This window comes from Phalaenopsis equestris, unplaced genomic scaffold (assembly GCF_001263595.1).
Source record: "Phalaenopsis equestris unplaced genomic scaffold, ASM126359v1 Scaffold000002, whole genome shotgun sequence".
In the NCBI taxonomy this organism is placed as follows: Eukaryota; Viridiplantae; Streptophyta; class Magnoliopsida; order Asparagales; family Orchidaceae; genus Phalaenopsis; species Phalaenopsis equestris.
In genome coordinates this window covers 57413693-57440257 of record NW_018164444.1, presented here as the reverse complement: position 1 = coordinate 57440257, position 26565 = coordinate 57413693, and the positions used below count along the sequence as shown (strand labels likewise).

The 26565-nt window shown below is 35.6% G+C and overlaps 2 protein-coding genes across 3 annotated transcripts in view; one reads left to right on the top strand and one right to left on the bottom strand.

Annotated features, from left to right (window-relative positions):
- Positions 1-6130, top strand: part of LOC110024907 (probable protein phosphatase 2C 9) — a 42835-nt gene extending 36705 nt beyond the window's left edge. The window contains exons 6-7 of the mRNA XM_020725104.1: positions 5299-5453; positions 5556-6130. Of these exons, the coding sequence (XP_020580763.1) occupies positions 5299-5453; positions 5556-5696 (296 nt within the window). The 3' untranslated portion in view covers positions 5697-6130. The remainder of the gene's footprint in view (positions 1-5298; positions 5454-5555) is intronic.
- A 1209-nt stretch (positions 6131-7339) lies between these two features.
- LOC110024155 (14-3-3 protein 7-like) lies at positions 7340-20502 on the bottom strand. 2 transcript variants are annotated; one of them, XM_020723964.1, is made up of 7 exons: positions 20234-20255; positions 19570-19876; positions 19236-19323; positions 18889-18998; positions 18611-18759; positions 7794-7831; positions 7340-7712 (listed from the first exon to the last, which is right to left on the bottom strand). In XM_020723964.1, exons 2-7 carry the CDS (start codon positions 19872-19874, stop codon positions 7707-7709), a joined length of 696 nt encoding a protein of 231 aa, XP_020579623.1. In that variant the 5' UTR covers positions 19875-19876; positions 20234-20255; the 3' UTR covers positions 7340-7706. The 2 variants fall into 2 exon arrangements, with proteins under 2 accessions (XP_020579623.1, XP_020579613.1); XM_020723954.1 differs by lacking the exon at positions 20234-20255 and adding an exon at positions 20298-20502 and having other exon boundaries at positions 7341-7712.
- Between the last annotated feature and the right edge of the window lie 6063 nt (positions 20503-26565).

Here is a 26565-nt window from a genome sequence, read left to right as displayed (position 1 = left end):
ACAAAAATTCACTCTCCTTTATAATCTCCAGAAATCTCCCCTCAATTTGTGCGTCATTTTGCTCTAAAACTTTTACTACAATCTTAAAGCTAATTTTCATTTGCTTTCCCAAATTATGATGTTTCATCGAAGTTATTGGACTGCTCAATATAAAATTTATTGCATCTATCTGCCTTCAAATAAATCAACTACAGTACCCATGTAGGGCATTATCATCATGGAAGACCTTGTTTCCTGCAACATTAGAACACCCAAATATATTTTTATTCTTGTTGGAGAGTTTTTTATAATAAGAGGGTTTTAATGGGGCTTATTTATTAAATATTATAGTAAGAGGGTTTTATTGGGTTTATTTGTTAAATATTATAACCCTTTTTTAAACACCTATGTTGAATGAAATAGTAAGGTTTGGCTTATTTTAAATTTGGTATCAGAGTCCAACCCTAGTCCTCTCTACCTTTGCATCACTACTCTTCTACCTGCATCATGTGAGTGAGGACTCGAGTCCCGCGTCTTATGCGGGAAATGCATTCACGACCCTCAACCTATGCGATAGACGCTTCTCGCGTATCCAGGTCTCCGCTAACATATGTCTTGGCCAACGGTGTCGTTGTCTGTCTAGGCCGCCACCACAACCTCCTTTCCAAGCTGTCGTCGCCGTTGCACCTCCTGCAGTCCTGCCGATTGAAAGGGGTCTGTGTGGGAGGGGTGATACCCCCCACGGATCCTAAGGGGAATAATATGAAGAGGATCCCGATCTTGATGATGAAATAGATCAAAATTAGGTTTAAAGAAGGAAGGGAATTGTTTGTGGTGTGTCTGACCTAAAAGGGAGTCTAGGTGATTGAAAATGACAGGAGATGGAGATGGTGTGGGGAGTAAAGGATTGCATCTTCTGGAAAAGATTGATCCTGAGGTCCTGAAGTTCCTGGTAAGGCTCATATAAGGAGCTAGTGACTGTGAACGGTTGGGTCATACATGCTTCGACGCAGTTGAAGTTAGATGTCCCTCTTGTGGACCTGAAGCTTGATGAGCCAGCCATTTATCGGAGCTGGTCACGTCGGATTGAGGTGGTTCTAGTAGGGAAGAGACTAGTGGGATATCTGACCTGGACAAACCAAAGAGTGACAGTGCTGAGAGGGATAAGTGAAGGACCACTCACGCCTTGGTTTGCACCTGACTACTCAACTCAATGGTTCCGTCAATTGCGTTCTCAGTCGATAGCATTCAAAAGGCGAGGGACAGCTGGGCTAAGCTGAAGAAGATTTACGCTTTTGGACTGAGAACCACATGAGGGTATTCCAGATTTAACGCGAGATAGAAACTGTGGCACAAGGTGAAATCAATTTAGGAATACTCAATAGATTTGGAGAGACTCTGGGCAGATCTTGATTACTTCTCACCAATGTCGGTTTATAGTGATCTAGAGTGCAAGAAAGGATAGATCTTACACAGATGAGGACTATGCAGTTTCTGGCTCATCCGACTCCGACCTTTGATCAGAGATGATATGTCCTCGCTCTGGTGACTATTCCTATATTAGATGAGGCCATTGTTGCGATGATACAGGAGAGTCGCATGAAGCTACACTCTGAGCCTAGTGATTTTTTGGGTGAATGATCAGCATTGGTTGCTTTGTAGCCCAGGTACGCTTGGTGTCCCAGACTCACAAGTGCTACAACTGTGATGAAGTTGGTCATATAAACATGACCTGTTCTAAGCCACATAAGGAGAGGGAGACTAGTGGACGTGGACAAGTTGGAGGTCGTGGTGATGGTCATGGGGGTCGGAAAGGTGGAAGAGGGGGCTACCGAGCAAGTTTGATGGTAGCAGAGGACGAGGGAGAAAAGTGTGATCTTTACTAGTGAGGATCATGAGTGTCTAGAGCTATTGAAAAGAAAACATGAACCAATAGGAGATGGATCTAAGGATGTTTCAAATCCATCGACATCAACTGTAACGTTGCCATCACGCTACCGAGCAAGTTTGATGGTAGCGGAGGACGAGGGAGAGACGTGTGATTTTTACTAGTGAGGATCATGAGTGTTTGGAGCTATTGAAGAGGGAACATAAACCAATAGGAGATGGAGCTAAGGATGTTTCAAATCCATCGACATCAATTGTAACGTCGCCATTTATGCTCACTTAGTAATGGTACTGGTGACGCATATGCTCTGCCTCTATTTTCACTACATGATCATCAAAATGGATCATAAATTTTGATGCTTCTCGTAAGGTGACAGGTACTGCTGGAGAGTTCTCTTCATATACTCATTTAGTAGTACCAGAGAGTATATTGACTGTTGATGGTACAACACAGCCTGTAGTAGGTACAGTGAGATGTACCAATCATATGGTTTTGTCCAATATTTTTCATGTTTTTTCTTTTCCAGTGAATCTCTTATTCATTAGTGTCGTTATTCTCCAGTTAAATTGCATTGTTTCTTTTAATATTCCTTAGGTGAACTTCCAAGATCAAGGCATAGGCCTGACACTTGGGACTGGAACATGGCATAGCGGACTCTTTTACTTGAACCAAGAGGGGATGGACTCAACTCTGGTATCCATGGTGGAAAGTGTTGCAGTAGGAACTTCTAGAAGGAACGTTGAGGATGTGTTACTGCTATATCACAGACGTATGGGACATTCTACTCTTAGTTTACTGAGTCGGTTGTATTCATTTATGTGTGAAAGGCAAATAAGGAGAAATTGGTGTGTGATGCTTGTGAGTTTGGCAAGCTCAGCAGGACCTTTTATGTCATTTCTGGAAATAGGAGCACTGTTGTGTTTGATTTGATACATTCTGATGTATTGGAATCTTGTCCTACTAGTTTTATAAATGGTTATCGTTATTTTGTTATGTTTATTGTTTATTTTTCTCGTATTACTTGAATATACTTGACGAAATAAAAGAGTGAAGTGGTTATTTGCCTTAAAATTTCCACAAGGCAATCCAGACCCAATATGGAGTAGTTGTGAAGGCATTGAGATCTAATAATGAGATGAATATATCAATAAAACATTTGGGGACTACTTGTCAGCTCATGGGTTACAACACCAAACCACATGTCCATACACACTAGCACATAATGGAGTGGCATCTTCTAGAGGCAGCCTGGAGTATGATGATGGTAATGAATGTCCCACAGTACTTATATGGGCAATCAATGTTGACAACCGCTCAATTGAGTAACAGAATGCGCTAAGAGTGTTGGAGTGGAAGTCTCCTTGTCATATATTGAAAGGAGACAATAGTGATATCCTTTCATTGAATGTATTTGGATGTGTATGTTTTGTGAAAGACAACAAGCCATTTGTAGGGAAGTTGGATCTTAGATCAGATGCATTGGATCTCAACTTGATTGTGAGAGGTATTAGAGGCCGGTGGGGCCCCTGATCTATCTATGTCACACTCGTCCTGATATTTCTTTTGCAGTAAATATGGTGAGTCGTTACATGAATGATCCAAGGAAGGGCCATATGGTTGCAGTGTATCATATTCTGGGATATCTGAAGAGTGTATCAGAGAAAGGATTTATATTCAAGAAGAATGGACATATCAGCCTTTCAAGAGTAGTGATATGGATACAGTTGATTGATTAATTCTTTAAATGGACAGAAGCCATCTCCCTCAAATAAATTAGAGAATTTGTTAAAGCTCTTTTAAGATTTCGTGGTGCGCCATTTTGGTGTTATATGTCATACAATATCATCCAATGACGCCTGATTTAAGAGAACCAAAGACAAAAGGAGTGCCGAACTTAAAGTTTGTAGGCCTCAATCTTTGGAGCTAATATGATGGACCACAAGTAATCGTAGAAGAGATCAAACACAAAAGGGAAACCGAGATTTACATGGTTTAATTAAATATGCCTGTATGCGTGATTGATTGAGGATCAAAATATTCAACTTACTTTAGAAGAGTGCATAGAAGATTTCTTTGTACATTAGGAAATGAGTAAATGTTACTGCATTGATAAGATAGAAGGACGATGATTCTTGCTGTTGTTGTCAGGAGCCAAGAACATGCAGCGACTCAGTGCCCCTATAATAAAATAAGCTTCCCTCTTGTCTTTTTTTTCTGTGGTATCCATGATTTGTTTAAGAACTTCCTTTTTCTTACTCTGTGCTTGAGCTTCCTCTACAAAGGCAACTCTTGATATTCTTCTTTGTAAACAACACTCATTTTAGCCTCTTCCTTCACTGTCCTACTTCACCCAGCTTCATCTATCTTCCTTGAGTATTTTTTTTCTTTTTAATATTTGTCATGAAGTTGGTGTTATTAGAATAAAAGATAAAGAAATTTACATGCATACCACACAATTCTTATGTATTTGCATATGTAACACCCAAAGTTTGATATGTACAATTATGACACCATGATGTCAAAAACTTATGCATGAAAGGGTGTATTTCACTTTTAAAAAGATAGTGCTGGCAGTCTTTTTGTTATGATTTTAAAGATTTGAATGGTATGTATGCAAATATGAATGTTTAGGTGCTAGATATGTTAATATAATAGAATTGTGTGGTATGCATGTAAATGCTCCTATAAGAGAACAGCATAACATTAAATCTTGTACCTTGTCTATGGATAGTTTGAGAGAATCTCGGTTTTTTTCAAAAGCTTTAAATTCGACTAGCTTCATGAGTTTTGACTACGAGTGTTGTTTTAAGGAGCCGAGAGATTGGATGGAAGTCTTTAGCCAAATTGAAATATGGGAATTTACGATGAATAGAGTTTTGTGGTCAAGGTTGGCAAATGAGATTATTTTAGGCCGATCATGGAAGTTTTTTAGATTTAAGCACTATTTTGAGAATATTTTGAAAATAAATTGTATCCTATAAGTGAATATCTCCATTACTCCTTTTCTTGTACTTTGGATAAGAATTAGCCTTCAGGAGTTGTGTAAATAATAATATAAAAAATTGTACAATCTTTGATACGCTTCTCTTAGCAAAGGGATGCACAAAAGTTTTATTCAGACCATTAAACCCTCCACTGTCAGTTGTGCTTCTTGAGTTGCGGATGTATAGGTTTCCTTCTGTCATGTTAATCTTAAATGATCATTTCTTATACTAACAAGTTAGCTTTATGTTAGAAATTGTTTATTCTATATCCTGTACCAATCATACAGAAAATTTAAGCCAAAATTTATTCTAAATTTGACAGTCAAAACATAAGTTAAACTTTGTATATTGTTCTGAATCTTCTCTGCCTGTTTATAAACTAATACATGTTTGTTTCAAAACAAATATATTCAATCTGAGTTTCTAACTTCCTGTAAAAACTATCAGGGGATGTCCCAAGAGTGAATGGCCAGCTAGCGGTTTCACGCGCATTTGGAGACGAAAGTCTCAAGTTGCACTTGAGATCGGATCCAGACATTCGCCCCATTGACATTGATAATGATACAGAACTGTTAATTCTTGCTAGTGACGGCCTATGGAAGGTTTTATTTTTTAAATTATAATTTTTTTTACATTCAGAACCCTTCCTTTTGTTAATTTTCTCTAATGTTTCTAGGAGTTAATTTGACTTTTATTCCTTCCAGGTTGTGAGCAATCAAGAAGCAGTTGATATTGGTAGGAAATTTAAGGACCCTCATGTAGCCGCAAAACAGTTAACCGCTGAAGCACTGAAGAAAGACAGCAAGGATGACATTTCATGCATAGTTGTTCGATTCAAAGGGTAAAAGGATTAATTTTTACAAGAAAAAAAAAAACAAAACAAAACAAGTGTCTTGTAGTTCACCAATCAAGCGGCCACATCTATCATTCCAATTACATCAGAAGCTAGCAGGACTTTGTATAATTTGGCTTCAATGGTCTCATTGCCTCTTCTGTAAATGTCTCTCTCTCTCTCTCTCTCTCTCTCTCTCTCTGGCTAGTTGTGAAGTATTATTTGATTCCTTTGAGGTTAGTTAATACACGCTTCTGTTTGTTGGATTTCTGAAGACCTGAAGGCCCTTAGATTGCAAGGTGGGGGATCTATTCAGCTTAATGGATTGGAATTTTAAAGAGCAGTTTGTCTATTGTCCTCATAAAATATATTTGTCATTGCAGTATGTTGTATTAGCAAAAAAGCACATTCTGTTGGTTCCAATTAATAAAAGCCGGATTTTTGTAAGTTTTAGTTTTATTATGAGAAAAAAAAAATGAGGATGCAGTTTGTGCAATAATTATTTAGGACTGAAATCTGAAAGTTTTGTAGCTGGATGATTATTATCCTAATTCTTTTCCTGTAACATTTTCTCAACCAAAATATGTTTTGCTTTGCATTTTAATGTCAACTCTTTTACAATATAATATATGAGTGGTTAAAGTAAAAAAAAAAAAACCAAAAAGTTGAACCGAAGAAATCAGGTTTGGATCCGGTTTGGTTTTAAAAATGTGTTAGTTTTTTTTATTTTAAAAATTGTAATGTTCAGTTTTTAGTTATTTGTTCGGTTTGAAATTCATTTAATTGAATAAACTGAGAAATTAAAATTTTATTTACATTTTTTATTGTATTTTAAGAGCATTTACATAGTTTCTAATTCGTAGGTATTTCTATATGTAACTCCTAAATTCTACTTTTAATAATTATGCCACTTTAAATTTTCATATCTTATTAGAAATATCACCATTAACTTAAATGACATAGACACTCTCAAGTATATGTGTTGTGCCATTAATATAAAAATTGAAGTTAAGGTGTTAGATATATAAATACATAAGCATTAGTGGTATGTAAATTTTTTTACATTTTAGTTTTATATTGAAGTTTATAGCATATGCTGATAAAATAAATGAAGATTCATGAAATTAAATTGATGCCATACATTTAAGATATATAATTTACTTCTTGTGGTTCTTAATCAAATTTTATTAAGCAATTAAATTTTAGTTTATTAATAATTGAACCGTTTAATTCAAAACATTTAAAACATTAAACTTTTATTCGATCGATTTGATGATTTGATTGTATCAAAATTTTAGTTGGTTCAATTTTTCATATTTTGAATTTTAATTGCAATTGATTTAATCAATTTACAAATTGATCCATCCCCCCTCTTTACTATTTTCATTCTTTTTTTAATTCAAGTGCATACTTTTATTTTGTTAGTGAGTGGTTGTAAATAACTGGATATAATTTCAATGCAGCATTATTCATGCTGCTTTGAACGGCAAGATTTAATAAAAAATAGGTAAAAATGAAACGATAGTTTTTTTTACATTTAATAATCCCAACTTTTCACCACAAGAAAGAAGCAACTGCTCAGCACCTGCGTCATGCCCAATGGTACATTATTGAACTTTTGAGATTTGAATGACATAAATATAAAAATATTGATCCTACCACTGTTGTTTTTCCTTTTATTTTCATTGGGACAAATCTACTGCTTTGTCAGATCTGACTGACGAACATGTGCTCCGATTCTGAAGCAAATGTTGAAGCAACTTAAGAACATTATGACCATCTTAATGGTCTTAAGATAATACATCAAGATTTTTAGGGACAGTAATAACAAACACACGCATTAACATCCTTTAAGGATTTGTCATATACACATTTATTTATATTCATTCAACAACACCGCTACAAAACGCTCTTTAGAATCATAAACCTTTCACAAACCTAATCACACTTAAGAATCAAACATTATCAGGGTCATCTGTTTGTTGACTTACCGCAAGCTCAGCACCAGGTCGATCATGGCCGCTCAACTCTGATGATCAGAGAGAAGAAATAAGCAGATGTGGTTAAGCAAAGTGCGAGAAACCAAAGATTTTATATGCTAAACACTTACGTCCAAGATCATGTCAGTGGCTTTAGATTGTTGTTCACCTACAATTCAAAACGAGTACCAATGCATGAAGATAAATGCAACTCGAAACCATGCACAAAAAGGGAGCCAAAAATTAAAATAAATTGCCAAGGACCGATAATTCAGCTTAGACACCACTTGGGAAGAAATTATTACGTATAAAGGACAATATATTTACAGACAATGGTGGACGGGGAGGCCACATTACACACATGAGGCTGTCACGGACAAATAATCTCACATCGGCTAGATATAGGGCCGAAAAACAGTATTTAAGTCTTGGGCTGCCCACCACCCATAAGAGCTCTTTTGGGAGGTCATAGGTGGTATCATAACAGATTACTGTCTGTCAGGTGTGTGGGCTCTCCATGGTCCATTGGGTCATATTACACACATGTGAATTTGTGGCGACGTGACCTCCCCATCTACCATTGTCCGTACATCCTTTTTATATAATAGTCTTAAGAACTTTTGTCATTTGTGCCCTGCAAAAATTTATTTAATATTCTATATTGTATACACACGCCAATAGTATTTTTATAAATAAAAATATTAAGATTGAGCAGACCTTGAAGCCAGTTCGAGCAGATCCATGTGTGGCTCGAAATCAACTCGAAAAAAATTCAATTCATGCTTGAGATCATAGCTCAGTTCAATTACTTCGATCCAATCTCAATTTGAACCAAAACTTAAATCTATTTTCGAACTATTAATGTTCTTCCAGCTAAATTTTCAACCCTATGCACACGTGTCTTATCAGCCATTTGCAAGTAGAGTTATGTACATAATTTGCAACAAATAATTTTATGTATATGGAGTATCATAATTTCCATTTATGAAAAAGTATAACCACAAAAAGCATTTTTGGTGATGTTGATGAGCACAAAATGCCAGCAATCATGGCTTTTACAGCCACATGGTCGACAAAAGCTACACATCACATGGCAGGGGTGAGCCCCATTTTTTGCCATTCAAAAACAAAAGAAAGAAAGAAAAAAAATCCATTAAATGTAAGAAATTAGGGATCACACTCTGGAGCTGTCAAGTTCTAATTGAATGCGCCAAAAGTAATACCAACCAAAACATAACAATTACATAGGCTACCAATTAAAAAACAGAGACTAACTGCTTCGGATCAGACTTGGAACAAAGGGGACGTCCTAGTGCAAACATGTGTACTGCAGGTACTGATTGGTGGTTATAGGTTAACAAGAGTTATTAAGTAGATCGATTTTTTTTTTTTTAATGACCGTCTAATTTATGATTGTCAACTTAGAAAACCACCGTATTATGATTGGTCTCTCTATGTGATTTAAGAGTAAGATTATGTTCATGAATAATTTACAATGGGAAGAAAAACAAATGCACTAAAGTAGTATTGTAGGTCAAACTTCCATCAATTTTTATCCATTTTTTTGCTAACAATCAATGTCAAACATCCGCCGGCCAGTGGCATCTGAAACCAATATTTTTGATTGATTGAGCTTTTCTTCCCTAAAGAGAATGATCGAAACGACCGTAGTTGCTTGACTAATTTTTCTCATTGAACGTTGAGGGACACATGCCGATGACCGACATACGATACCCCTCGATCACAATTGCTTGGCATTCCCTTGTATTAGGACCAAGCTAACCATTAATTATTGCATGATTTCCAACATTCCTCATCTACCAATGCTTGCCAACCTACATCCTATGTCTATTAGTCACCGACACTCGATGTTCATTTTGTCAGCAATGCATTGTCCCCTTTATAAGGACAATGTCCAAGCTAATTACCCACAATCTCCTAACTTCTGATGTTTTCCACAAATGATAGTATGATATTTGCCAATGACCAATGTCTGATACCATGTCTTATTGATCGCAACACCTCCTTTTATTAACAGGAGTTGACTGTATATAAATGTTTGATTTTTTTACATTTTTTGTTGACCGCTGTCTAGCACTTAACAATAACAATTATTTTTTTGTTTGTCAACCACAATGTCCAACACTGTTATTATGCAAAGCATGATTGTATTAATCAATTGTTCACTCAAAGCCTTCAGTTTTGCCGATCAAGTTGGTCCTGGTATTGGGTTTGGGGGTGACGGTGCCCTGAATTTTTTTTACTATATACGCCGCAATGCCCAACATAAGTTTCAGAGCTCGAGAGCAAAACATTCCAACACTTGGAGGAAAGCGCCGCAACGGCAGATGCAGCACCCTAGCGCCTTGACTTGCAGCACCACAACACCCAGTCGAGATTTTGGAACCTGAGAGCAAGACACTGCAGCGCCCCAACGCCTATCAGAGCATCACAACGTCATATCGCAGTGCCTTGCACCAGTAACCAATTTTTGGGAAGTTCTTACTTATTTTGTCATTTTTTTCAATGAGAAAATAAATTGAATTACGAGTTTTCTTGTGTGCAAAGAAAAGGAGTGCCCTAAAGTGTTCCAAAAAGTGGAGAGGCTTAGGTGTGGTGTAATTTGTATAATTCTCCTCATTTTTCTTCATAGTAAATTTCTTCGTGTGATGTGGCTCTGTGTTTTTTTTTCAATTCTCGAGATTTACCTCGTTAAATTTTGTGTTCTATGTGTTTTCTATGGTTTATTGATTTGTGCGCTTTTGTTTGAAGTTTTACTTCAAATTTATCGAATAAGTTTCTGTGAATTTCTTCGCATCTCCCCCAGCACACACGCTTATTGAATGTCCGATATTTCATCCTTTTAGGAGAATGATTAAAACCACTCATCAAAACCTGGCTTTTAGCATTCCTAATTGAACATCGCCTAACATATGACAAAAACTGCCTCATTACATTTGTCGATGAATCTCAAATTTAGTGAGGCAATGCTTGTCAAAGTGAAAGGGGACATCCTTCTCTAACAAGTGGCATAGAAGTGTAGTGATCTTGGGAAAGTCCTTAATATAATGTTGGCAGAACTCTACGTGTCCTTAAAAACTCCTAATTCACTTGAATTTTCACTGGATCTACCTCTATCGCCCTCAAAAATTATATCCCAAGCCAATAATTTCCATCACCATGAATTGGAACTTTTCCCAGTTCAAAAATAACTGAGCCTCCTCACACCTCCACAATACTTTGACAAGATTCTCCACATATGAGTCAAAGGAAAGACCAAACACCGAAAAGTCATTCATAAAAATCTCTATCCCTTTCTCAATTAGATTAAAAAAATAGGCATAATGCAACGCTTGAAGGTAGATGGCGCATTGCAAAGTCTAAATGACATCATTCTAAAGACAAAGGCCGGCTTGTGAATGAGGTCTTATCTTAGTCCTCAGGAATTATGGGAATCTGGTGGTAACCTGAAAAGTCATCTGAAAAATAAAAGAAAAGGTGGTTGACTAGTTTGTCCAACATTTGATCAAGAAAAAATAGAAGAAAATTATCCTTCGTAGTTGCAGTGTTTAGTTTTATATAATCAACACAAATTTGCCACACAATAATACTTCTCATGTGTTTCAACTCATTCTTCTCATTTTGCACCATTGTCACTCCTCCCTTCCTGGGAATGCAATGATTAGACTCACCCATACACTATCTGAGATGAGGTAGATAATTTTTGCATCCAACTACTTCATCATCTCTTTCTTAAATGTCTACATCATAGGGTTAAGTCTCCTCTGTGGGTCAACCTTGGGTTTATGGTTCTCTTCCAGAACTCGAAAGAATTTCCTTTTAAATTCACAGGGGCTTAGACTCAAGTAGAAATTCAAACCACACCACAAAATATGATCGCATAGATTCAAGAAAAATCGGAACAAACTTACGAACAGAAGCACAACAAAGCAAATAAGAAAAAGATACAAGAATTTAATGTTAAAAAACCCGAGAACAGAAAAAAACTACAAAGTCACACCACCATAAGTATTTCACTACCAAAATCAGATAGGAAACACACTCAATTTCCTCTGCTCTCAAGAAAACTTACAAAACCTCGCACTAAGTTCTTCCTGATTTGATCTGACGCAAAAAACACATGTTGAAATCACTGAAATCCTCATCTTTGACACTTTTCACCTTTACGGGAACTTTGTTAAAGAACCTTCACACAAGAAGCACACAATACGTCGCAGAAATTCGGTCGTTTAAATAAAAGTTACGAACCAACTACTCCGAGACTGTAGATGCCTAGACTTGGCGCCTAAGCGCCCTGGCCTAGAGCAAACCGAGCTACGTGCCTAAATTGGGCGCTTAAGTGCCCAATATTGGGCGCCAAGGCACCCACTCCACTGTCCAACACTCAGAGTGGGCACTTGAGCGCCCATAACTCGGCGCAAAAGCTTCAGGCGCTCGGTCCATTGCATGTTGTTGCTCTCCAAATCAAGTTCCACTCCTAATAATCTCCCACTTGAAGACTAATAGACCCCAACACTAGTCTTTTGTACCTATACCTCCATCTAAATCACCTTCATAGTCAAATACCGTTGTGTGGCTCACTCCTGGTCTCAACCTTCATGAAACTCAATTGAAGCCAAGCATGACTTTAATTTCTCAAAAGCCACCACCTTCGTCACATGTTCGTAAAATTATGAGCTATGTATATCTTCTCCCGGAATAACTATCCATCTTCAAAGGGTGAATAAAATAATACCTCAACTGAATGTGTTTCATCCTGACATGAAAAGTAGCGTTCTTAGCAAGATGAATCACATCACACTATCACTTTGAAGCTTTCTGATCCCCTCATCCTTGTTCAATTCTTCCATGAAACTCTGTAGCCAAATCATCTCTTTGGAGCCTCGGTGATAGCAATATATTTGACCTCCATAATTGAAAGTGCAATGACTGCAACCTGGGAACCCAACTAACCGTTGTGTTCCCCAATATAAAGATATACCCTATTGTATTTTAATTGTTCACATCTTTTGTCAGATCGAATCTACAAATCCCTGTAGATTGATCCCTGCACTTTCATAACAAAGTTCTCTATTGAGTATTCCCCTCAAATACTTGAGAATCCACTTCACCGTCTCTCAATGATGTCAACCTGGATTGCCCATATACCTACTGACCATTCTCAATACATATGCAATATTTGGTCTGGTGCAAATTACCACATACATCAAACTTCCAAATGTTGAAGCATACGGGGTTCTTTCCATCTATGTTGCTCTGCTTCAGAGTTAGGCGATAGACCTTAGATAGTTTGAAGTGACTATCTAAAGGGGTGCAAGCTAGTTTTGCCTCTCATGTTAAACCTCTATAGGATTTTCTCAACATATTTTGCCTGAAACAACTTCAGTGTTTATGCACTATTGTCTCTATCGATTATCATTCTGAGAATATTCATAATTGAACCTAAATTCTTAATCTCGAACTCACTTAAATAACTATTTCTTCAGGTCCCTGGTTTTCTTCATATTTGTCCTTGCAATCAACATGTCATCCAAAAACAAAAGAAGATATAACAATAATCGAAGTGTTTGAAGAAGCAACAGTGGTCTGCCTGACAATTCAAGTATCTGTTATCTGACATGAACCTGTAAAATCTCCTGTACCATTATCTCGGGGCCTGTAAAATGCCATAAAGCTCTTCTTCAATCTGCAGAACAAAACTCATTTGCATGGAACCTTGTAATCCTATGATTGCACCATGTAAAATTCCTCCTCCAGATCTCCATATAAGAAAGTTGTCTTTGTATCTATCTGCTCTAAGTGTAGATCTTCCTCTGCTACCAGACTCAGTACTACCATGCCAGTTATATTCACCACTGGGGAGAAAAACACTGTGTAATCCACTCCTTAGTTCTACTAAAAACCCTTTTACAACAAATCTTGCCTTGTAGTGGTTGCTACCAATTGAGTCCTCTTTGAGCCTGTAGAACCACTTATTGTGCAATGCTTTTTTATCATATGGTAGTACCGTTAAATATCAAGTCTGATTTGACGCCAAAGATTGCATTTCTTCATCCATGGTACACTCCCATTCCCTTGAAAATTCAACTCGAGTGGTCTCCTCAAAGCATTATGATTCACCACTATCAATTAATCACAAATAGTACAATGAAGAAGAATACCTGTGTACGGGTCGTATAACTCTGTTGGATCTCACTTCAGTAGCAGGTGACTGAGAAACTTCCAGTGCTCCTTCTGGTTGAGCATTTCTTCTTTCTTAATCATCTTGGTCACCATTGTCTTCAATCTCAACATACTTGGATTATTCAGAAGTAGTTGACAGGTTGTCCTAAGTTCTGACCCAGTCCTTGTATGCCTCCTCAAATGGCTTAAACATTAGTGATCCCCTGCTGTTGCATGTATTATGGACCTAAGAGATCTCATAAGCCCGTTATAAAAGGTTTGAATTATGAATCAATCGAGTAAGGCCTAGTGGTTATATTTCTCAAATAGCTCCTTATATTTTTCTCAAACTTCATAAATTAATTCTCCATCTAGTTGAGTCAAGGAAGTGATAATTTATAAATTTAGAGTTTTAGATAGAGAGAAATATTTCGATAGAAATTTTTGGGCAAGTTCGTTTCATGTGATATAGGACCCTGATGTTAAGGAATTAAACCACACCTTAGACTTATCACTAAGTAAAAAAGAGAAGTCTGAGCCTAACAAAATCATTGAAGACATCGTTATAGCGAAATGTAGCACATAGTTCTAGAAAAATTGCTAAGTGGAGGTTAGGATATTTTGGGGGTAATCTCCGAAACTAGTTATTTTGTATCATGTAAATAATTATAGGTTTTAGTTCGAAAGAATTGGCTTCTTCGATCGGGGTGATAATACTTAAGTGAATTTCTTCTACCGAGAGGTTAACAAATTTCCTAAGCAGTCTAAGTATAACATGGGGTCTTGGTGTGTTGGGTTCTTCCTGAGGTATGTTTGTCATTTCTAAATTTGTCTTTTTAATTTTTTCATTTTTTTACAGTTCTTATAGTTCAAGATTGTAAAGTACTAGTTTCAAAATTTCAATTCTACGCATACACAATTAGGACAATTAGTTCAGTGCCCTTAAACTACAGATATACAAGTCAAACAAACAAATTATTAAAAACAAGAAAACTAAGCAGATATACGTACTGAAATCAAAAAGCAATCACACAGTTTTCATAGTAATTGAAATGCAATAAAGGCAGGCGGAAAAAATTAATAGTAAAACAAGAAGCACACCATAAATGATATTTTAGATTTTTTTTAAAATACAGGAAATAAAAACTAAATAGCCGTAATTGCACAAGGCTACAGTTTTGAAGTCTAAATTTTAATGATTCAACTAAAATTTTTCTAAAGTTGAAAATTCAGCGTCGTTAACCCGGGCAACGACACCCAAAAATTGATACAGACCAAGCGTTGTGAAATACTGGTGAATCACACAAGCATACATGTTCAAGTAGTATAAGGAACAAAGTTTATCTATCAATCCCACAAGGAATAAGTGAACCTCCAAACATGAAAAGTTTATAGCCTATTGGTTTTGAACGTAGCCTGAAGTTTCAATTGTTGATGATTTTGTGAAAGTTTTAAACTTAATTTTGGAAAAACAAAAATCCTAGCTTAAAGTTGTGAGGTGACTATAGCAATTGAAGGTTTCTCCCCTGATTTGAATCCTAAAAACTTAGGGATGATAATTTGACACAAATATTGGTGACTATCAAGAGTAAATCTCTTTCTTAGCCTCTCCCGGTGGTAATAAGTAAGCTAGGATAGTCAACCAATTTAGTTTTCAAAATTTGGTGAAATCTTCAATATTAAATGTTTCCACAAATGATGTCACCAAACTACGAGCAATATTCTTATGCTAATAGTCTAATGAACTTTATCGATGTTCCCTTATGAATTCTTCTGAATCTCGAAGTTCACAAAGTGATTTAACCATTCAATTGACCAGATTGAATATAAGTGAAGTTTTTGAAGGATAAAATTTTACCATAGCAATAATTCCTACAAGTCAACACACATCATCAAACCATAAATTTCTATTAATTAAATTTGGAGAAAAAAAAAGATTTAGTGACTATTCATACCTTGAAACAACAAAATAAACATTTTATTCATTCAAAGCAATAAAATAAACAAATAATTTCAGAAAGAAAAATGAAAATTTACACCTTGAACTTGTGTTCTCTGCTCTCCACTTACGATCACTAATCACTAAGCCTCCGTTAGTAAATCCTCTAAAATGCTGCTCTGATCAGCCACTTCCAAAGCCCTCATAAGTCTCATACAAATTTGCTCTCCCACCCTCATAGTCAAATGTTGAGAACCAGAAAGGAACAAGACTCTAACTGTGCTAGAGCCCTCCAAAGATGACTAGCCTCCCTCTCTGTAGCCCCAGAGGCCGAAACCATGAGTCGCCACCGAAGCTGAACTACCTAAACTCCTCTGAGTCGGTTCGTTAGCGTCGAAGTTTCTATTTGGAGCATTGGAGTGCTTCTTCCTCAGTAAGAAGTTGTGCTAAGGTTCAGTGGATGGCATCCTGTCAACTATTGAAATGACATCGAGGTGTTGGAGGCGCCCCGACGCCCGATTAATGGTAGGAGGCGCCTATGCGCCTGATTTCTGGGGCTAAGGCGCCAATGTTTGATCATGTTGGAGATCCTAGACGCCCCATACCCAATACCTATGTGTCAGGCTCTCTGTCGTTCTGACGCATGGGTGGCGCCTAAGCGCCCAAAAGCTGGGGCCTACTTGCCACTCTAGGCTATGAAGGCTCTATTTCTTGGTGGCTCCATTTGGATGCATGTTTGACCTAGGTTCCTTCAACTTCACCCCTATAGCTGCTAAGGCCTTTGTAAAAATTTCATAAGTACTTATATCCAACAATTTGCATAAAAATATTTGGAAAAACATAAATAGGAACAAATAATATTTTCATTACCTAATTCACATATATCAAGCATCACCCGGCAGTTGCTGGCCATCGATATATAAAGCTCATCTTCCTCATCCCTCGATATCCCATATTGTTAAAAGAATGATCGAGTCAACTATCAATTATCGCTCACCTGTTGCAAACATTTTTCATCAACTTTGCCTAAAACCTATCATCAACCAACAATCAATATTTACATCTAACTTCTGAAGCTAATCTTCCTGATTATGTAGTCTACTCTCCTATCAAGAGAACGAACAAGATGACTGCTTTCTGTCGAACTTTCTCTGTTGTCCATCAACATCACTTGACTTCCGATGTTCCCTATCAACTATCAACTATCAACTATCAACCAAGACTACCGGCCATTGATGATCAAAGTTCATCTTCTTGATCTCGAGATATCATAATCTTATAGAGGGAATATTCGAGTCAACCATCCATCATATCTTCAATTCAAATACATTCCATTGACAATTGTCATATACCTTCTATCGGCCAACATTCAATATTCTTCAGTCACTAATCTCTAATGCTCCATCTTCCCTATTACTTCATCTTCTCTTAGGAAAACGACCAAATCAATCATATGCTTCACTTGGCTTCTCCTACATCTGTCAATGAAAAATATCAGACATTTGTCACTCAAAATCCCCTCCTATTCCAGTTAACAGCCTTATATCCCTGATTTCCTACTTCTAACATCAACTGCTGCCCAACACTCATCACCCAATAAAAATCTGACATTTCAGTACTCTTAATACCAATATAGAAGATCTATATCTTCTAAAATTCATATTTATAACAATATATTAATATATTATCAAGTTATAGGAAGAGCTCCATATAATCTTTGACTAGCACTTATTTCAACTAGTCTAGGCCCCATAATTTTTCCTCCATAAATTTTCCACACAAAAACTATTTATATCCCGTATGTTGTTCTCAACTTACCTATATGTATGGTTATGGTTTTCTCACTTGCATAACTGGAGTTGTGCCAAATGACATTTAGTAAATAAGTCCTTTTGAAATTAAGGTTCATCTAACAATAAGTTTTGACTTGGTTTGGAACTGATTTATCAAATTCATCAGCATGCAGTCAAAGGCATCCGAAATCCAACCCTGAATCTGAACGCACTTATTTCCCCTTTCCCTTTCTCATTTCTTCTGTTTCTCTCCATAAATTCTGTAATCCACACGTCAAGCATGCAATATTCAACCACCAATATTTTTCTATCCATTTGACAATAATGTCCATTCCATTACCCCTTCAAATGCCAGCTGTTGCTGACTTTGGCTTATCAGAAACTCAAAAACACGTGTCATTTCATATGCCTTTCACATGCTCAGTTACATCTTTGTGGATTTACCAAGCTACTTTTAATTAATGACCAAGCAAACAATGTGACAAGTGGCACCACTTCAGAAAAATATATATATATAACCCAAACATAAATCATGAAAAAAAGGAATAATTACATACATACCATTCAAAGCATTCCTATTTACAAATCCATCACCCATTTACCTCCATTTTTTCAAATTCTCACTCAAATTTTAAATTTCATGATAAAACCTCAACCTATATTTTTCGTTTTTAGTTAACTCTCAATGGTTTGATGGCACGCATAAATGCATCAATTCAGTATTTTAGAAAATCAACAGGGTGCTAGTTTTATAATTAACAATATTTTAAGTGTTGTGTATGTAATTATCCTAAAAATAAAAGCTGCCAACAAAAATTTTAATTTTTATGTCCATAAAAAAAGAAAAAAATAAAAAAATAATTCATTCCTATGTTGCATTCATGCTAACTTAATATATAACTTATCAAAACTTATTTTAGCCTATAATGGACCAATATAACATGATTCCAAAAATAAAATTCAACAGATAAACAAGTAGCTTAGGTCTAAGAGTATCTCTCTCTCTCTCTCTAACGAATAATCTGAACAATACCTGTTTCTTGTGGCGTATCTGAAGTCCAGAGAGTGAGATTATCCTTCAGAAGCTGCATAATTAGCGTGCTGTCTTCGTAGGAGTCCGGGCTGAGTGTATTGAGCTCAGTGATTGCTTCATCAAATGCTTGTTTGGCAAGATGAAAAGCCCTGAGAAATGAGAAAGAAACACATTTAGTTGTCAAATAGTCGAAAACATTTGTTACACTATAATAAATTAAAGGAAAAGTGGGGGTGGGGGAGCATAAACTATACTTAAGAAATAAAGAAATTGCTAACCTTTCTGGTGAATTCAGTATCTCATAATAGAAAACAGAGAAGTTAAGGGCAAGACCAAGCCTTATCGAATGAGTCGGGGGCAGATCCATCATTGATGTACTAGTAGCAGCCTGCATTTCAGTAAGACTGTTTTGATTCTAGGAATTTGTGTGAAAGAAAATAAAAAATATATAAAAATAAAAAACTGCAAAGCTTATATCAATAATTGCAGAGTTATAATCAATCCATCAATTGTTGGGATTTCGTTTCAAATCCTCCACAGTCCTTCAATCAAAACAAGTCTAGAGGTTTCCATAAATTTTTTTTTTTTTATATAATCTTTAGAAGGAAAGCATGGATAAGCAAACCTGGTAGGCTTTTAGTGACTGATCAGCAGCTTCTCTTCTTTCATTGTTAGTCTTGAACTCTGCCAAGTATCGATAATAATCCCCCTTCCTAGTTACAAATAAGACAAAAAATAGTGCTGTTGGGTTTAAAACCACTGCATATAGAAATTATTGATTTATGAAGGAAGAACTTATGCTGTTTCATTTAAAAAACATATCAGCATATAGAGGTGGCGTCAAATTTCTAATAAAAATTTACTTTAGCTTGAAGTCCATAAACAAGTATCAGCTCAAGTTACCTAAGAAGAATTATCTGCAACTTCGTAGGGAAAAGAATCATAGAAAATAATCGTACATCTTATAAAAGAAGACAATGGATTCACTGGAGATGGAAGAAGGAAGGAGATGAATGGCTATGGTGGACAAAATCTCATTGCAGACCTTCGCCACTTCATCCTCCACCCTTTTCATGTAGCTCTTTATCCTCCTAACATTACGCTCATTTCCCTTGGCTTCCTCATTTTGCTCTATAGAAGAGAGAATCCTCCACGAGGATCTCTTAGCTCCAATCACATTCTTGTACCCAACTGAGAGCAAATTCCGCTCCTCTGCCGTCAGCTCCACATCTAATCTAGCTACTTTCTTCATCGCTTCCACCATTTCTGCAACATGAGGACAACAACAACAATACCTTATTTAATTCTACTGCCAAACTTCATGTATACTAATTAATCAACAATTTCAACAACCCACTAAAGGGAAAACAAATTAAGTCGGAAAGTGTTTATGAAAGAGCTTACAAAAATTGCAGCAATTTATCATAAAAAGTATCCAAAGGAAGAATATTTGAAGTTAAAAATTGCATTTTTTTTCCACCTGCTACAAATTACTTGCCGAAAGGCATGCTTCGCTCAAATAAAAATAATATTTTCAAAAAAAACCATATGGTGAAGAACCAAAATACAAACTTCAGATATTCAAAGAAATTTGAAAAGCAGGATTTAAACTTTTATGCTCACCAAAATATATATTTATTTCGAGCCATTGCCCTCAAAATTTCCGAAAAAATAATTTTTTGCTCACCATCATATCTCTCTGCTTGTTCGGCGAGCTTCGCCATGTATACTTGCTTCTCTCTCTCGTCCATCTCATCATCCATATCCCCTCACTCCCCTGTTACTTCCACCAATTCCACCTGTATGTGAAATAGGGTTCCTGTGAAGATCCCCAGTTGCATTTGTCCTCCCACTGTTTCTTCTTTCTGCTTTGGTTCATTGCTTTTTAGGGAGCAATTACATACATACCACCCAACTCTTATTTATTTACATATCTGACACCTAATTTGAGAGAGATTAATTCCGGCCAAATCTTCAATATAATTTAAAAAAATATCACCATTTAAATTTTTTAAAACTAGAATACAACTTATCGTGCATGAATTAGATGGTATGTGTGCAACAATTAAAATTTAAGTATTTAGATAATTTACTAAACAGAAAATAAGTGGTATGCATGTAAATCTTCCTCGATCTTTTTCGTCCCGCAGGCTCGGTTTAAAACAACTTCCGTCGAAAGTTTTAAAGAGACCAGGAAATAGGACCTTATAAAATGACTGCCAGAGGTTTCTGGGGAAATTTGGGTGGCATCGGCCTTCGGCAACTAAGAAAAGGCCAGAATTAATAGACGGGAGAGGTGGACGGGATCCGTGTTCGGGTGTAGAGAAAGTTGATCCGACGGCTCAGATGGGCCAGATGCGACGCATTGGATCCTGCTTGAGCCAGGTGGCGCCCCATCCTTCTGAGCCCATAAATTAGGAAATTAAATTCTGATTAACAGATCAGATTTTATCTAATTCAAAGTTGATCTACTTATTAATTTTGACCGTGATCTGACTAGTTATGTAAAATTAAAATAATTAACCAGAGCTGGATTAGACCTTAATCTGAATTTGATTTTGTCGTAGCCCAATAACTCACAAGTTTAGGGTCTATTTGGGCTGCAGCTTATCCAGTTTATCCTGATAATATGGTGATAAACAGCTGATCCGAATAATTTGTCTGTTTGTTTGGTTTGTGTTTATTGAGAACAGCTGATTCTGAAAAAATGACCAAACTACCCCTATTATGAATAAGCTAGAACTGTTTGTTTTGTGCTTTTTGGAGACAGCTTATTTGAAATTTTTTTAACAAAATTACTAACACTCAACGCAATCATAAAAAAGAAAATGAGAAGATTGAAAAATATATGTGAAAATACAAAATATTATATCACTTAAATATTTCAAATCACATCAGAGATACAGAATTACCAAAACAAGTGTGAAATACACCATAACGCATTAGTACATATTATAATGAGACCCAACAAAGAAGAAAAAATAACATGGCAAAATCACAAGGAAAAAAAATAATAATATTGACTTTTACATGTAGTAGCATATCACGTCCCACTGTGCTCGGCTCTGACACTCCAGAACCCTGAGCAAACCTGTCTAACTGGGATACAGTAGAAACAGAAGCAGTCGAAGCAAATGTGGTGTTCTGAAATGTTGATATCGACGAACTCCGTGTCGGGGTGTCCATCTGGGATATCATAGAAACAGACTCTCTGTCGGCCCACCTGAAGAATTTGCAGTTCTCATGTCGTTGTGCCCTCTGCATGCACCTGTAAAATTATCTCCCGAAGCTATGTGTCTGGCGTGACGTGAGTAACAAGGACGGTAGCCCGCACCGACACATCACTTTCTTGGACTTCCCATAATATCTTCCCACTTGTTTTTGAATTTTAACCTATCGTACTCACGACCTGTCATTTCCTTAAACTTATTGGAAATATTTTGTCACCCTTATTTGTTAAAATAGGTGGTAAGTCAATTTCAACCTCCTTAATATATAAATTGCAAAAAATGGTTGTGACATCTTCATCCTAGATAGTTGAAATAGAGGCTTCTTTGTTCTTAGCCATAATGATACTATTAAGAAAATGATTCAATTTTTCAGGAATGCTATAAAAAATCAAGAAATATTGAGAATATTGTAAATAATAAGAAATGGAGAATGTTATAAAAGCTAACATTTAATTAACTAAAATATTTAAAATAATTTAAGTGCCACCCCATGTAACAAAATAGGATTTGGGTGGTAAAGATAAATAAAATGTAACACCTAGATGATTACATAAAACTTAACAAAGTTTAGGTATTAGATATGTAAGTACATGGGGTACTGAGTGGAACACATGCAAAATCTTGCGGTGAACTGTTCAGATACAACAACAAATCCCATGACTTTTAGCATGCAATGAATTGCAGACTCACGACAATACAATATCTGAGATTGCAATAAAATAGACTCAATAAAATTTCAAATTCCATGCCTTTTAGCTGGCAGGCACTGTATGGAGTAATAAAAATGTTCGTTCATTTATAAAATGAAGTGAACTTCATGCTAAAAATCTCATTTAATGTTTCAGCTTGCATTTAACTCCTATCACATGAGCAACTCTTAAAACTCCTAATACTAAAAATAAGAGACTCAACAAATAAGTAGATGTTTCAACAAGAAATAAGAAATTTCTCTTCAAAACAAGTGCTTCTTGAAACTGGGAGAAATAACATATTTCAAACTGGCTTATTTAAGTGGGTTGTTCATGCGTCACCAATTTATGTGCGAATATATGGAAAGGATATCAATTTCCAAGAGATGATACAGTTGTTCTAAAATAGAAGTACACAAATACAAAGAGCAAGCATTCAACTATAAACATTTCGGGCATCCCTCAAAACCCTTCAACAGAACACGCAACACTAGGATAGACTCTTGCCTCATTGAAAGAGCTGCCTTAGATGGAATGCTCAAAACAAGATATTTTCTACAATAATAACATCTCATTTCTACTATAGAAAGTGTAATAACAATCCTAAATCAAAATCTCATTTCTACCACTTCTATTTTTTCTACCATTAAACTGTAAAAGAAAGTATGACATTTTTCTTTTATTATTCTTGATGATAACAATTTTTCTATCATAGATAATATCAGATCCATAACCACACACATTGAATCGATCCATCTCATACAAAAATTTTTTTTTCCAATCCATTGGGCTACTGCGCATACGAAGAACAAGGAAACCAGATCCATTTGCAAAGATTCCTAGAATGGCTTAAAATAAATATAAGGAGAAGGAAATAACCGCTAAAGATGAACAAAATATGTGGTGTTGTCTACCATTCTCCATAGACATCGAAAAATAAAAGGAAGGAGATTTGGAGGACATATGATGGATACCTTCAAGGAGGACGAGGCGAGAGAAACGACGAGGCTAGAGGAGCGACGGGATACCTACTTTCGGCGAGACAGGCAACGAAGGAAATTAGGGCTTTCAGCGAGACTCCTCGAGCGAAAGGCAGGGGCCCGAGTGTCTTTCTCAGGGATGAAACGCAGATCACGGGTAGGACCCCGTGATCCGCTTGTAATATTAATACCAAAACTCCTTTTTCCAAAACGCAGAGTAAACATTTTCACCAAATGCGGGGTAGTGTTTTGAAATCGCCCCGCAGCAAATAATCTGCCCCAAACGGGGCCTTAGTTAAACTTGCTAAAACATAAACCCATATGTATCTTGGAAAAGAGATTGCTGGGAAAAAAATATTTATAAAAATGGGACTCAAGAATAGAGTTAAAGTTTGTCTAAAAGTGCAATGGATTAGAGCAAAATTTGTGAAACAATATGATCAAAGGCAATATAATAAAAAAAAATACAAACACAAATGAAATGAGACATTTCAACAAATCAATATTCAAATCCACAGTAACAAAGTTTTGTAGATTAAGGGAAAAAAAAAAAGATTCTTAACCTCAACAAATTAAATGCCCTTGAATTTTATCTTCTTGAAAGCTATTTAACTTTTTACCTCTACAAAAATCTTAATTCTCGTAGTAGATTTAGAAATAAAGACAATCATTCCTAACATGCCAAATGAGAAACTAACGTATTGATAATATGTTGGGCATTCTTTTTGCAATTAGCGTAAATTAGAATCAAGATAAACAAGAATGTTATTAGGTAACACTTTTTAATATTAAATACAAAGAGAAGAAATCAAACTATTGATCTTTCACCCAAAATTTATTTTTTTATCGTCAACTGCACGATATATACTGTCAAAGCAGACAAAAAGTGTCTTATAGAATAGCTTTTGAATAAAAAACCGTGCTGTCAATTTACAACACAAAACTTATCGAAGATGACAGTTTTAGTTCTATTGTATGAAAAAATATATACTCTTAGTTTAACATAATTGAGTCATTCCTAGTAGAAATTGTAACATTATAAAAAAAAACATTAAAATAGTTAGAATTGAAAGATTTTGAAAAGCAACCAAATCCTATCAAGGATGATTATGTTGATATAACTTATCATATCATTAAATGAAAATTTATAGTATTATATAATATTATTATTTTTTTTATAAAAGAATAACAAAGTTCAAAATTTATTTTGAAGAGCAACACTTATACTAATAAAAAAAAAACAGAGACATGAAATTGCCATCATCAAAAGAAAACAATACTCTCATATGAATAGACACCAATTTAATCTTTTTTCAAAGCTTTGAAACCTTGTCAATTCTATTTTACCAAATAAGATTATGGGATCCCACAAGCCATATAGAGAGAGGCTGAAATGGTTGAGAAATCTCCAAAATAATTTCTTCTTGTAAATATAATTAAGACTTAAAATAGAAGTTAAACTAGTTCTCATTTTATCTTTGGGATGAGTGGTTTGGTTTTAGAAAATCAAATAAAAGTTCATAAAATTGCTTCCATTAAAAGAGGAAATAACAAGTAAAAGTAATTGTTTTTAAAATGCATTAAATGTTTTGAATTAATCTAAACAAATAAAACTAGTTTTTAATTGAGGAATGATTGTCATCCTTACAACTTATCAAACATACAAAGGTGGACTTAAACTTGAATCCAAATAGTAGTTAAAGGGATTGCCAAAATTGTAAGAAAAAAATTGTCCATATTGAATCTTAACACCTTGGTACCAAACTAATAAGTGTTGAATCCTACTATGTCTGTAGGATATCACCAGAGCTAAAATATTTGAGAGTTGAGAACTAGAGAGAGAGAGAAGATGGAGGGAAAACCTTTTGCGTTTAGAGTTGATGTATGTCATACAATTGATTAAAAATAATAGAGAAATATATTAGGTATGAAATTTTAATACCCAAGTGGTTTCATTGGGAAAATATCTCCTATCAGATTTGAAATTTTAATACCCAAGTGGTTTCATTGGGAAAACATTATAGCCTTTTAGTTGAGACCGTCTCATTCTTTGAAGTCTTGTATGGGAGGTGATAGAGAGTTAGGGGTTCGTTATGAGTCAACTATAGTTAGATGACTTTGCATCATCTGATATGGGTTGGCAATTTGCTTATTTCATATAAGTCAATGGATGAATCGCCTTTAATCCTTAAACTTGATGGTGAATTATGGTGATATTATACTTATAGTTAGATTGGACCCACAACTTGTTATTGTTTGACATTGACTGTATTTTTTTAGGTTGGATTTATTAGTGAAGCTTCCAAATGAGCATATTTAGTTCCTCAAGTATCTTATATTTTTATAATTTTATAGTGAAAAAAATAAGAGAATAAATTGGTATTAAGTAATCATTTATTATATCATTTATATTTCACAATTAATGATTATGTCATGTAAGATTCTTTAAAGCCTTCTATAAGTATGGGTCTAACAGTTATGGTGGGCATTCATGTACTTTCTTCTTGTGGAGCTCCTTATTATTGTGTCACACAATTGTTTGAGCGATGAATATCCGAATAGAAAAGTTTAAAATCCTTGATATTTACTTGGCGTCAAGCTATTTTGTAAGAGGAATAGTAATGAGAACCCTTCAGAGAGAAAGAAGAAGAAAGCTAAAAGTATAAATGAATAAGGAAAATCCTCCTACTATGAGGCCTTTGGAGGATGCACATTCATTAACCCTGAAGTTTGATTCAAGCAAACTCAAGGGCTTGAGCGGCCTTTCCCTCGTTGCTAAAAGCTATGCAAGTACAAAAGGTATGCATTACCCTTTTAATTTGGTTAATGTGTGTTTTGAAAAATGAAATTTTCTCCTAATCGGTACTCTAAGATCGACAGGGTCAATTTGGTAAGCCAAATCGTCAGCTCAACAACTTGTTAACTCAGTAAGGTTAATTTGGTAGGTTGGTAAGTTAACTCATTAGCTTGGAATGGTAGCCAACTTGGCTGCTTGTCAAGTTATTAACATGGTAGCCCAATATAGTAGGGTAACATGGCAGTGCTACTTGATAAAA

Excerpts from the sequence above, each read along its gene's own strand:
- LOC110024155 (XM_020723954.1), bottom strand. The coding sequence starts at position 20,373 with ATGGATGATGAGATGGACGAGAGAGAGAAGCAAGTATACATGGCGAAG. Across the intron at positions 19,324-19,569 it reads ATTGTCTTCTTTTATAAGAT|GAAGGGGGATTATTATCGAT; the intron begins GTACGATTATTT and ends ATTTGTAACTAG. Across the intron at positions 18,999-19,235 it reads AGTCACTAAAAGCCTACCAG|GCTGCTACTAGTACATCAAT; the intron begins GTTTGCTTATCC and ends ACTGAAATGCAG.